The sequence below is a fragment of the Lupinus angustifolius genome, chromosome LG15, assembly GCF_001865875.1.
Source record: "Lupinus angustifolius cultivar Tanjil chromosome LG15, LupAngTanjil_v1.0, whole genome shotgun sequence".
Lineage (NCBI taxonomy): Eukaryota > Viridiplantae > Streptophyta > Magnoliopsida > Fabales > Fabaceae > Lupinus > Lupinus angustifolius.
The window spans coordinates 7179537-7193837 of record NC_032023.1 but is presented as its reverse complement, the minus strand read 5'-3'; the positions used below and the strand labels follow the sequence as shown (position 1 = coordinate 7193837).

The 14301-nt window shown below is 36.9% G+C and overlaps 1 protein-coding gene across 1 annotated transcript; it reads left to right on the top strand.

Annotated features, from left to right (window-relative positions):
- On the top strand, nucleotides 10554-12094 carry LOC109328683 (shewanella-like protein phosphatase 2). The gene has a single exon (XM_019562259.1). The coding sequence runs from the start codon at nucleotides 10611-10613 to the stop codon at nucleotides 11823-11825; it is 1215 nt and encodes a 404-aa protein (XP_019417804.1). The 5' UTR covers nucleotides 10554-10610; the 3' UTR covers nucleotides 11826-12094.

Sequence of the window (14301 nt, the reverse complement as noted above, 5' to 3'; positions counted from 1 at the left end):
CTTTTGGAGATTTTCTCTCATGTGGGACTAGTTGCTGCGTTGGGCACCATCTCAGCCTTGCCAGGCGCATGGGTCAGCTTTGACTGGTTTGGCTTGGCCCATGTTGGGCCGTGTTAGCTTTCAAGTTAGGCCCATTTTCACCCCAAAAAAATGTTTTACTCATTTTCCTCTTTTGTTTGATTTTCAAAAATTGTTTTTATGGACCAAAATAATTTTTCTCAATTTTCTCTTTAAAATTAAAGAATAGGACAAAAGAAATTTAATAAGAAAAACATATTAATATATATTTCCAAAATGGATTGGGTTGCCTCCCAACAAGCGATTTTTTACCGTCACTAGCTTGACGCATGTTACCTACACAAGTCCAGCTTTTTCCACCAACCCTATCCTACTGCTCAACTGAGCTAGATTCACCCTGTAAGATAGCATTGCAACGCTCCCTTGGATTGACTTCATTATTGTCAAAAAAAATTGTTTTCTGATTTTCTGCCAATTGTTTAGCTAGTTGCCCAATTTGAATCTCCATGTTCCTAAGGGAAGCATCTGTGCTTTTCTGGTTGGACATTGTCATTTGCAGGAATTGGTTCTGAGTGTCCTCTATTTTAGCATTCTTATCTTGGGTAGGGTGTTGGTATTGATTGGGTCTGGGATAGAATGGTGGTTTCTGAGGATTGTCCAGCCTCCATGGTTGGTTCCCTTGAAACTGATTTCCTCCCTTTGGGTAATTGTTCTGGAAATTTTGCTTTGGAGGATTGTTGACAAATTGGACTTCCTCAGTCTGAGTCTGGCATTGGCCCATATCATGATCATCAGTACACTGGTCACATCTGTAAACTTGCTTCTTTGAAGACTCTCTGATCTGTCTAGGCAGATCATTAAGCTTCTGAGATACTTCATCTAATTGTTGTTGAAGTAGTTTATGCTGAGATAACACATCATCTGTTAGACTTAGTTCCAAGATTCCACCTCTCCTTGGTGGGGGTCCTCTCTGATGTTGGCTCTTCAGATCATTCAGGGCAATGGACTCGATGATGTCAATGGCCTCTTAAGGGGGCTTTACCAACAGCTGTCCACCCGCAGTTGCATTTAATATCCACTTATGATGTTGTAACCCATTGATGAAAATATGGATTTGGGTTTGCACATCAAGCCCGTGATTGGGGCATTACTTCCGCATAGACTTGAATCTGTCTCATGATTCATAGAGGCTTTTGTTCGCTGGTTGCACAAAAGTGGATATGGAAGTCTTCATATCCATATACTTCCCTTGCGGAAAGTGTTTGTTCATGAATTTTTCCTCCACCAGATTCTAGATATTTTGGATATGTGGAGGTAAATCCAGGAACCACTCCTTGGCTTTTCCAATGAGATTCAATGGGAAAAGCCTGAGAAATATAGCTTCTTCTTCTACCTCAGATATCCCGAAAGTCCCGACTAGTTCATAGAACTTAGTCAGATGATTGTGGGGATCTTCATGATCAAGGATTTGCGTACATGAGTTGTACTAATCCATACTTCATTTCAGGAGGCTTTTGATTACCTGCAGGCTTCCCTATTCTGATCATGTTTCTTGGGTTGAAGCTGACAAAACCCTTACTATTGGGTTGGTTTTCCGCTTGTGAACCATCAGTGTTTTGTTGATTGTTGGCCAATGATGAATCTGCTACCTTTGGAATAGATTGGGCTTGTCTTGCTTTTTTCTGTGCTTTCTTCTTTTTTCTCAAGGTTTTTTCTAATTCTGGATCAAAAAGGACTTCTGTCTATTTCCAAGGAAGAGATTAGTAGAAAAGATATGAATTTACAAAGATTTTGTAATTTACATTTTTATACAAATTAAAAATTTAAATTTGCACAAAAAGTAAAGGAAATTTTAGACACAATTATTAATGATATAATATACTATACAAAAAGTTTCTAAAAAACAACTCCCCAGCAGCGGCACCAATTTATTGAAAAGGGATCTTCACCACCAGGAACTCCCCCCTCAACAACAAAACATGTCACTTTGTTGCAGGGTTTTCCTGGTTGTTGCAAGTTTGTTTTATTTTAGAGTGATGAGTGATGAATAACTTATTTATTTGGTGAATTTATTTATTTACTCCCTCTCGGGTTCCTTTTAACCATATCATAAAGGTCGATCTCATTTTATAAAGTTACCATACCATTTCTTATGAAAGGTTGGTATCAATGAATAAAATTAACAAAAGAATAAAGTTATAAGTTAATTGTACCACTTCTTTCAAAGGGTTGGTATAAAGAATAAAGAATAAATCAATAAATAAATGTTAGTTGCGGAAATGTAAATGAGAGAAAGTAAACATTAGTTGCGGAAAGTAAATGACAGAAAGTAAATGTTAGTTGCGGAAAGTAAATGACATGAAGTAAAAGTTAGTGGCTAGATTATTATTCATCACTCTCTATTTGTTAAGTAACAATCCATTGATTAGATTTCACCCTTTTGCCTATTATTCCTATGTACAGAGTTACAAACCATGAATTGGTTTGAACTTATGCTTTTTGGAATCTTTTATTCAACAAATAAAATTTATAAGTCAATATTTTGTTATGTTACACTTGCATCTCTTTTCAAGATTCAATTGTAGTGTAGTATAGGGTTTTGTCGAACCAAATGGAATTGCATTAGAAGAAGATTATATAGGTATATTTTAGCAAAAATAATGATTAACAACTTTTTTGATGATTAATAATTTACGTTGCATAAAAATATTAACAATGAAACATAAACTAATACTCACAAATTCTTGAGAAGAAAATTGATTTGAAACATGGAATTATTTCTAGACTCAAATGATTCTGAAAAACATTACAAGTTATGTGTTATACTTTTGGTTAATTCCACACATCATTTCTAAATCCTTCATCTAGTGTCCTAGTATGAAAAGATGATTTTCAAACCTTATGTAATACACTAAATAATAGTTAAGTATCACTCGTAAGAGTAGGTTGTCGCATCCTACTTCAGGCTACACTAACATCATTTAGACTTGAACATAAGTTGCTTAAAATAGATGCTTGATATGGGAAGTGAACTAAAGTGTAGGTTATACTTTTTAGTTCACTTGTCAACACTTTAAGAAGAAGCATTTTTGGATCTTTAAATTAAGTTTTAGGTGATCAAGCTAAAATCGCATTAAGAACTTCTCAAAAAATCAAAACTTAACCAAATCAATGTATAGGAGCATAAGCTATCTATACAAGGATGACATGCTTTTGGATCCAAATGAGATTACAAAATTATGTTTTTGTATCACATTTTTCATCTCTTTTTCTCCTCTTGAATTCTAAGTAAAAATTACAAGAATTTACCTAGAACAAGCTTAGAACCATGACCAGAATTTCTAGAGAGAAGAAGAAGCATGTATATTGAAGTGTATTTTGAATGAAATGTGAATGCCTTTTAAGAGTGGGAGAGGGCCTCTATTTATAGGCAATCCGCCTGGCCCCCTCCTGATCCACTTTGGGTGCACCAAACCCTTCAACATAGGTTTGGTCCATGACCAAGCAGCTTAGTCAACTTCTTGGTGTTGACTCACCAAAGCTAGTTGTGAGGTACTTGACCAGGCTATTGTGAGCTACTCTGCAAAGTGCTCAGAGGTCTTGTCAAGTGAGGTCATGCATAATGCCAAAGTTTCTTGGTGGCTAAGGCAAGTTAACTCCTTGTTGGGTCCAGCCCGCCTGGCTACTTAAGTGTCCATGTTGAGATGCCTGCTTGAGCAGCTTGTCTTGTTCTGGCTAGGTATGTGGTTCCAACTGGGCGGTTCCAAGGTGCACGTTCAGCTGCCTGCTTAGGAGGTTGGCTTGTCTCATGCTTAAGTCTGACCATGTGAAGCTTGTGTCTAACCAAGCCAAGTTGGTGTCAAGTCAGTTGGGTAGTGTTAAGTGTCCATGCCAGACTGCTTAGTGAGCAGCTTCATGTTGTTAGTCCATGTTTGTGGTCAAGCACTTAGCTTGCCATGTGTGCATCAAAAGTGGCTTATGTAGACACCTCCTTGCTTGACTATTTCTTGATTTTTTTTTCTTCTCTTCAATTTTTCCTAGAAACTTTACACAAATATTTGGAAAAGATGTGGACAAACATATACAACCACAATATGACAATTTATCTAAAAGGTGTTGGATTAAGTTGGTTTTGCATGATTTACATAGGATAAGTGCCATGAAAAGTGAATTAAAATTAGGTAGTTTTGGCACTTATCACCCCCTCTCTTAGTTATCATCTTATACTTACATTATTTTCGGGAAAGATCGTTACTATACACCTGCTCTACAAGCTGAATGATTGACCAAGTATATAACCCTCAAGCAAACCTACATAAGGTATGCCAATATGGCATGGATGGTGGAGCAATGATTTCAATTCCCAGTAGAATAAGAGGCACAAGAGGCCAACACTTTTCTGGAGCTTCATAATAATATCTACCCCTTTCTAGTTTCAGAATTTTATGGTAACTTTAAGTATAAGGATGGCAATAGGTTAGTGTTTTTAAGGGAAAGTTGATATTTTAAGATGAGGAGTTATTTTTGGAAGTTGGAGGCTTGGCTAGTGATGGCTCTCCTCTAGGCGATTGTAACAAAGAGTTATGGAGTTCTTATGACTCTACTAAGATGTATAAGTCTTGCCTTAGAGGACCATGTTACTTATGTTCAAGGTGAGATAACAAATTGGTTCAGCGAAACACAAATCATGCTCAACCAATTGGTAACGATTTGAAGCTTATGTATGTTGTTAAGGAAGGGATAATGGTAAATTGGCTTGTTGATATTCATAAGGTGATGTCTGACATCGCTTCATCAAGATTGATGGCCTACGAGATCTTTATCTCTCGTATGATAGAGCATGTTGGGATTGACATATGTAATGAGGAGATAATTGTTGTAAATACCAATGAGCATCTCATAGATGATTGTTTGATCCATAAGATGAGTATTTACAAATATGGTGGAGTGTGGATGTATCAAGAAGACTATCAGACTATGGTTGTGATTTCTGATGAGGAAGATGATGCAAATCTAGCTTAGCAAACCCAAGCATTGTAACCTAATGAGGCTCCTAACATGCCTCAAGAACCATATTTTGGTTTGGCTTATTTGGATGTTACGGAACAACCCCTTAATGAGCACAATGATAAGAGAATGCAAGCAATGGAAGATAGGCTCATGGTTGAGTTTTAGAGACAAGAATTTGAAACCATGGCCCGATTTGATCATCTTAACTTTCTTATCTCGACCATTGGCGGCTTCTCTCAACCACCTTATAGTAGCTAGTCTAGTTAGGACGATAATAAGCAGTCCCAATTAGTTTATTCTAGGGTGTATATCTTGTTTTGTCATTGTTGTTGTTTTGTACTTTTATGACTCTATGTATTTTTAAAATTCTGCTTTTTCCTATGGTATTTGGCATATGTTACCTTGTTATAATACTTTTGATGATATTAATGTAAAATGAATGATCTTATGAATTATATGTGATGATCACATTTCCTTTATTTTGTTTTCTTACTATTTCTTCAATACAACTGATATAATTGTTGAATATATGCTGAATAATATATGCAATCCCAAGGAAAAATCATGAATTTTTCATTGAATTGTTATACATCACTTAATCAATTAAGTACATGTATGATTGATTAACAACAACAAACATTGCAATTTCAGTGAATTCATAATCTATTTAATTGATTAAGTTAATGTATAATCGATTAAAATCAGGAAATAAATTTGAATTATCTCTTTACTTTTGGCTTATTTATATTTGTAACATTGCTTTTTGGTAATGCCAAAAGGGAAAGAAAAGGTTGTTGTCTATATTTTACAGATTTGATGCATTACAAGCTTCCACAAGATAATAAAATATCAAATGCATAAAGTGAGGGGGAGCTAATCTTCAAGCTTAAAGCTAATCTCAAAGCAAGTTGATTGATATTCAAGAAGAATGCAAGATATGCAAGATTGATTTGTCATCATCAAAAATTGGGTGATAGTGAATGCAAGTATGCAATGACATGATTTTGATGAAGACAAATGCTTAAAGACTATGGATAAGGACAAATCAACTACAAAAACATGAAGACTCAAGTTCAAGATTCATAAGGATCAACAAGGCTAGAGTAAACTTTTTATTTTAGGTCCAAAGATGCTTTGAATAGGTAGAGTCTAAGTTGGATGAACCTAGTAATAAATATCACATATTAGAGTATGAACATAATACATATGAGATTTTCATCGATAAAATGATTTAGGTGTATTAGCATAAATACATGATTTTGTTGCATTAAAAACTAAGTTGTACTTGTTGGTGCAGCAGAAGCGATCACTGCGCAGTGTTGGCCACAAGCAATCAAATAAAGAGCATAGAATAAATAGAAGAGAAGAAATAAGAGAATTTGGTAACGGGGTTTGGCCAATTGTGCCTACATCCCCGGGAGCTCTAAGCGACTACCAAGATATTACTAGAGAATAAGGATTACAAACCCTAGCACATCCATAGGCCTAAGTGCCCATGAGGTGTTTCTATTTGGTACATATTACAACAAGTGACTTGAGTCCAATATATAACATTGGTCACTCTACTCTATTCCTATATTCAGCAATGTGAGACTAATACAATATATATTTCAAGTATCCCCAACAATCTCCACCTTGATTGAAATAGACGAATATCTCGCTCCTTAGGAATTCTACACAAGAATCTCCACCTTAGCGAATATCTGACTCCACCTTGTTCAATGTATAATTATCTTTAACAACTCTTTCACATAAGATTTTGCTCCCCTTCAGTATAAGTCTTTCTGAGTATCCTTGACGATGTTACCAAGAGCCTAGCTCTCTGAACTTGTAGGGCACCTTCTCATACCGCCATCTAATGGAACATGTTGCCTAGCCACCTATTGTTAGGAAGTCTTTCAATGTTATGGAACCTCTACATCAAAGTTCACCAACAATCATCCTCTTCCATACTCAATCAAACTGAACCTTGGAGCTTCCTTGGAAAGCCTCAACTTCTACCACCATTGTCTACTCTAAAAATCATAATTCAAAAGAACTATCACACTCCAGCATGAGGAGTATACCCACAACACATACCTTGCATCAATGCTAATCAATGTTTGTGTCATATCCTTGCATCCAAGCCAATACCCATGTCACACCCTACCTCTCTACCAATGCTCCTATTACACCTTACATCAAAGTCAATGCCTATGTTACACCCTACATCAAAGTCAGCCAACGCCTCTATGCTTCTGTAGATCTGCTAAAAATTAATATCCTTCACTATGACATCCCAAACACGCCATTAGGATATTTCACTTCTCATCTCAAATGAGACCATTCTCTAACATCTAGAGAGATATTGTCAATACATGTCCCAGGGTCAAACTCAACACCTGAGTCCCTATCTCCACCTTGATCCTAATCTAGTACATGAAGTTCTGGGATTCTGTATCAACGCATACATCACCCCCACCATAGTCCCGCAATATGTCGTTCTCTTTCAACTAATCTGTTTTATCCTCATGTCGTACCTTAGACAAACCTTGTCCAACCAACACATTCTTCACCCTCCTTTGCCATAATCTGGCATCTAGGCTAAGAGTCATCTACCAATTGGCTCTGATACTAATTGTTGGTGTACCGGAAGCGATCGTTGCGCAATGTTGGCCAAAGCAATCAAATAAAGAGCATAGAATAAATAGAAGATAAGAAACAAAAGAATTTGGTAACGGGGTTCAGACAATTGTGCCTACGTCCCCATGAGCATTGAGCGGCTACCAAGATATTACTAGAGAATAAGGATTACAAACCCTAGCACATCCATGGGCCCAAGTGCCCATATGGTGTTTCTATTTGGTGCACATTACAACAAGGGACTTGAGTCCAGTATATAACATTGGTCACTCTAATCTATTCCAATATTTTGCAATGTGAGACTAATACAATATATATTTCAAGCATCCCCAACAATACTTATATCATTTTCAAAATCATGCATTAATCAATCATGCTAGAGGTTCATGGAAAATTAACTAAATATTTTCAGAAAACCTTTAATCGATTAAGTCTTTGCAAATGGGAAACTCGTTAATTGATTAAGGACATAGATAATCAATTAAGTCAATCTCTATTTTGGAATCTTGGACGTTTTAAAGAAACGTTAATCGATTAAGTGGTTATATAATTGATTATCCCCAATAGAAAATAGTTTTAAACTGATTGGTATTTTACCAACCTTTGCCATTAGCAAATGTAATGATTTTGATGCAAGGTTGATATACAAGAATATACGAATTTTCAAGAGAGTTTTTGTGAAAAAAGTGTCAGAAAATTTTATATGAAATGAGAGAGTTTTGTGAATCTTTGAAAGATCTTTATTTTCAAGCATTGATTGTTTTCAAAAAATTTCCTTTTGTGTCTCATAATCATTTATATTCATCTATGAGATTGTGAGATTCATCAAAAGGATTAGTTCTGAATTTTAGTATATGATTAGCACATCAAGGTGCATAGAACTTTGTACACGTTTTACCGATTGATTTTTAAATTTGTCTCTTTGGGGTGAGGCATCACCTTGGAAGAATAGAGAAATTTAGGAAGAAAATCCTAGGTTGAGGTTAAGATCCAAGAATATATCTCTTTGCGTATACTTGGTTAGAAGTAGTGTAGATCCATTAGAAGCTAGGTCCAAAGGAATTCTTCGTGGAAGATGTGTTTGTATAAAGATTTGATTTCTTCTTAGTAAAGCAAATCTCCCAAGATCAAAAGGTGGGGACTGGATGTAGATTGCAGTGGTTAGCAATCGACCAGGATAAATCAATCATGTTATCTTCTCTCTTTCCCTACACTTTTACTTTCATGCAATTATCATACTTTCACTATATTTGATTACTTTCATATAAAGATTATTACATAAGTGAATTTGCATGATTAATCACTTTCATTGAACTGTTTAAGTGCGTATTGGATCAGATTAATCACTATTTTCTTGTTGCATAAAGAACAAAAGATTTTTGAAAATCAGCAAGGTTAATTAATTAAGTTTTCTGCTAATCGATTAACTCAAGCTTTTTGTTAATTGATTAAGCAACCATTTAATCGATTAAAACCATTAGTTTGTGAGATTATCTTTTGTATTCGAATTGTTTTTAATATTAACTTAATCCACCTATTCACGCCCTCTAGGTTAAGTTAGAGTCCTTGTTAACTAACAACAACAATCCCCAAGATACTTCTCACGAAGAACCTTACACCAAAACTTATTGCTCCTTTGAATCATGCTCCAATACAACTTTCCTAGGAGAGAAATATTGGTCGAATGAGAGTCACGGGTACAAAGACAACCATCCTTTTTATTCTTAGTTATAACATCACATCTAACCAAATTGAGGTTTCGCTTATTAGCATCACCCCTAGATTAAGTTGCTTGATAACTTGTCAACGTCATTACAAAGGGTAAATAAGTAATAACAGATTTAGCAAGACATAGCCTATCAACTTTATTGAGGAGGATCGACTTCCATGTAGCCATGTGTTTTTGAATTTTTTTCCATCAACGAATTGAAAATAGGTTCGTGAACTTTCCTTTGCATAAGCGAGATACCCAAGTAGTTACCAAGGCTAGGAACAACACACATCTCACAAATAGATATAAAGTTATATTTTCTCCTATTGAACAAGACTTTGGAGCACATGAACATAGATTCTCTAAGTTCACCTTCATCCCATAAGCCTTGCAAAAATCATCCAATGTTGAGGTTAACATTTTTACTTGAGTACTTATGACTTTGCATAATAGAATAACATTATGTGCAACAAGTAGCATTGACAATTAGGGTGGCCCTGCCCATGTCCACACAATGCCCACCAAAATTAGAGCGGACATGGGTATACCCGTTTTTAAATAGGGCATGAAATATCATGCCATGCCCGCCCTAAACATGGGCAGAGTGGGCTTGCGGGCCACCCTAAATTAAAAAAAATTAAAAATGACATAGTACTTGAGATTACATGGATACATAGTGTGACAGTAAGATTAAAAACACAAAACATAACATCTTGTTTTGCATAAACCGGACATACATTTAATTGGTAAGATATTATATTTTGGAAAATTGCTACATGCACTCAAGTGGTGAGAACATTAATTACTCTTGTCATACTTGATCAATCAAATTTCTTATTTTAGTGTTCATTTATGCCCATGAGACGCCCTGCCCGCCCATTTGAAATGCTCATGGGCGAAAATGGCATGTTGGCAGGCATTTTAGGGTGGATGGACACAATTTTTATACCATGCCCACCCAAAACGTGCGGGCGGGTGGGCCCCATGGACTTTTCCCAAATTGCCAATAATAACAAGTATACAAAATTATAACCCGACAATAATTTCTTTAGTTTTACTTTTCTCACTCCTAATTTCTTTAGCTATGGCAAAAGTAAGAGAAAGACAATATTTCTTCATGTTTGGTGAAAAGAAAAAGAAAGAACTGACAAATTCTGTTTGCGACCTTGTAAAGATATAATAATACAATTTATATGCAGCAATTACTCCAATAACAAACCCAACTCACAGCAAATATTACTGAATCCTAATGGCAGAGACCTCAGCCTCAATATGCATAGACATACCCAATCTCCTTTCATCTTTCGTTGACACCTTCGTTGACTTCTCAGTCAGCGGCCTCTTCCTTCTCCCTCAGCCGCCGCCACCACCACCGTCAGCAGTGGCACCGGAATTTCCTAACTCTCATTCCCGTCCTCTCCCACCGTTGCCCACCCACCTTCCATCTCCGCCCCGCCTCATCGCCATCGGCGATCTCCATGGCGACCTTGAGAAGTCCAAGCAGGCCCTGCGCCTCGCTGGCCTGATCGACGCCTCCGACCGCTACACAGGAGGCTCTGCAACCGTCGTCCAAGTCGGCGACGTGCTCGACCGCGGCGGCGATGAGCTCAAGATCCTCTACTTCCTCGAGAAGCTGAAGCGCGAGGCGGAAAGGAGCGGCGGACGGATCATTACAATGAACGGGAACCACGAGATCATGAACATCGAGGGCGATTTCCGTTTCATCACGAAAACCGCTCTCGATGAATTTAGGGTTTGGGGAGAATGGTTCACCGTAGGGAACAAAATGAAGAGTCTTTGCCACGGTCTAATAACCCCAAAGGACCCTTTTGAGGGTGTTCCGAAGAGTTTTCGCGGTGTAAGGAAAGAGTTATTTGATGGATTTAGAGCTCGGGTTGCAGCGTTGAGACCCAATGGACCAATTTCTAGAAGGTTCTTGTCTCAGAATGTGACTGTGTTGGTAGTTGGAGATTCAATTTTTGTTCATGGTGGATTGTTGCCTCACCATGTTAGTTATGGTTTGGAGAAGATTAATGAGGAGGTTAGGAATTGGATTAATGGTTCAACCGGGCGGTTTTCGCCAGCTTACTGTCGTGGCAGGGATGCTTTGGTTTGGTTGAGGAAATTCTCGGACGAGGTTGCCAAGAATTGTGATTGTTCAACTCTTGAGCATGTTCTGTCCACTATTCCTGGCGTTAAAAGAATGGTAATGGGTCACACGATTCAGGCTGTTGGGATTAATGGTGTTTGTGAGAACAGAGCGATTCGGATCGATGTTGGTATGTCAAAGGGGTGTGGTGATGGCTTGCCTGAGGTTTTGGAGATAAGTGGGAATTCAGGGTTGCGGATATTGACATCGAATCCACTGTATCAGAATAAGGGCAATGCAGATGTAGGGAAGGAGGAAGGGTTTGGTTTGTTGCTCCCGGAACATGGACCTAAGCAAGTGGAAGTTAAGGCTTAAGAGCTGTCTTTAATCTTTTTACGCAATCAATTCAATTATGTACTTGTTTTGGTATAGACTGGGTTGGACTTAGGGGATGGTTTACTGGGTTCTGATTGTATCTTCATTTGGGCTGTTGCCTTGACATAATAATGCTTAAATTGAGACAAATGTTGCAAGAAAGGTTTATCCTTCTTATGAGAACTGTGAATGAAACACTTGATATACTACATTGATTTGTCAGGAAACTTAGCTCGAAAGGTATTATCACTTCCTATTGCCTTTTTTTATATAGTGACGTCGGTTTGTAGCTTTTGGGTGGTGCTTAATTATCCCTTCAAACTTAATGATTATAGTTATTGCATAGTCTAGTGTCTTTCTTTATTAGGGACAACATGATTAAAATTCCTATCAGTTTTTATTCACAATGAACTGTTCTTTCTGAAGAAGAGTATGCAGACCTAGATTGGAGACCTCTATATCACAAGATTTAAATGAGGCATTAAACATTTATTTTATGTGAGAAGGTACATGTTATGAGATCCATTGAGTTTGTATAAAACCACACTTCCTACAATCTAATGGTTCACTTCCTTTAAGTTGCTTCATCATTCCCCAACTGTGGTTTATTGACCCGACTCCCTAATTTTGGTTCACTCATTTATTCCCATTCCTACGGTAACCAGCACAATTGCCTTTATAGCAGTTTCTTCCATAACCAAGATATATGGCATAAATCACAAGAAAGTTTATTTATCATAAATTCCTTAAAATGTAACTCCTAACAAAATTCCTGGAAGTTTATTTAAGAATTTTTTATTTTTTTTGTTTTCTAGTGAGACTTCAATTCATGTGAGAATAAGAGAGTTTAGCCAAGGTGGCAACAACATTTATGGATTTGTGAAAATCGACATGGAATCTCTGCTATTACCCCCCATTTTGTTACTTGTTTGATATCTTAGTGGTATCCCCATTGTTGGTGGCAGAGAATACTAACTCAACTCAACTTTGATGGGGATGCCAACCTTTTTGGATGCCTCAAATGTGGATGAGGCGGATGGAAGTAGCCTTGTTGTCATGGAGGCCAACCTCTTTGGAATGCATATTAGAACTAGAGCTTTTGAGGTTTTCCCCTCACAAGTTTCACTAACATTGAAAACCACCACATACTTTAGTTTAGAGGATAACCCTAGCCACGTTTTAGTAAAACTGGGTTTCATTTAATTTTCCAGAGAATTTAACAACACCACTTATACACATTGAATCCATATGTAAGTGTGCTTTCAGTTTCCAGCCACCGTTCATTCTCCCTTACTCCATTCATACTATTTCTGCATTTTAATTTTTACTTTTCAACTATATAATCCAAAATATAGAAAAATTTGTAACATAGGAGTGAGACCCTCTTCGAGTTCCCCAACCAACTGCCAAAAAAGCACAAGCTTCAAACTCTCACGTGAAGGCCAGGATCGAGGAGTGGTTTTCAGCAATGGGGTGAAATTGTTTGTTTGAGATGTAAGAACTCCATGGTTCCATTGGTCCCATATGCTAAGCTATGTTCATTAGTCAGTGCGTAGTCTGATAAATTGACTGGCATTTGAGCAAAAAGCTACTGGGTCAACTTACTTTGTGGTTAGAGTTTGTTGAGAAATTATCCTATAAAGTTCTCACTTCAAGACTTATCAGGCATTTCATATTGAAGTATGCTTCCCTTAAATTATATTAAAATAAAATAAAAATGTTTTGGAGGATTTCTGATCATTTGTCTGCCCCCTCCATCGTTTTTCTATGATACCCAGCTTTGAAAACATAATTTCCTACCTCCCAGAGTCCCAGGCTTCAGTATTGTGATTATTCAGGAGTTCTTTGTGGTAGTCTTCAAATAATTTCTTAATATTCCATGGATAATGTAGCAATTGGCCTTGATCATCATTAATTGTAGCAATTTTATTTCTGTATTCCCTCTACTTAAAATCAGATGAAAATACTTGGTATTAAGATCCCCTTCATAAATCCAATCAGCTTTGGATTTTTTTGTAACACGCTTGCTTGCAGCAAGATAACGAGTCAACTTTTTCTCTTTCTCCTGAATCACTGGGTTCATAAGATCGTTTTTCATGTTGGCTTGGGTTCAAGCATAGAAATTGTCAGCTCCTTCTCCTTCAATAAAATAGCAGAATACCCTTGTTTAGTTGGGACAGATTAGTGTCCATTCTATTATTTAGTACTACTGGTGCCCCTTAATTTATGAGTAATGAACTAATCACTTTTGGAATATGTGACTGTCTATCTCTCACGAGAATTAAACTTTTGACGTTTTAGTTTTTATGGGGATTCAGTGAAGTCTTACACTACTATAATAATGCATTGGTGGTGTCTTCAGTTTATTTTAACTGTGTCACGATTGGACTAATTTTGCACCTGAACTTCTTCATGTCAGCTTTATTTGGTAATAACTTTAGAGAAAGACTTTTTTAGATATATATATATATATATA

Bases quoted from the DNA above. Each gene is read 5' to 3' on its own strand.
- LOC109328683 (XM_019562259.1), top strand. From the start codon at position 10,611: ATGGCAGAGACCTCAGCCTCAATATGCATAGACATACCCAATCTCCTT.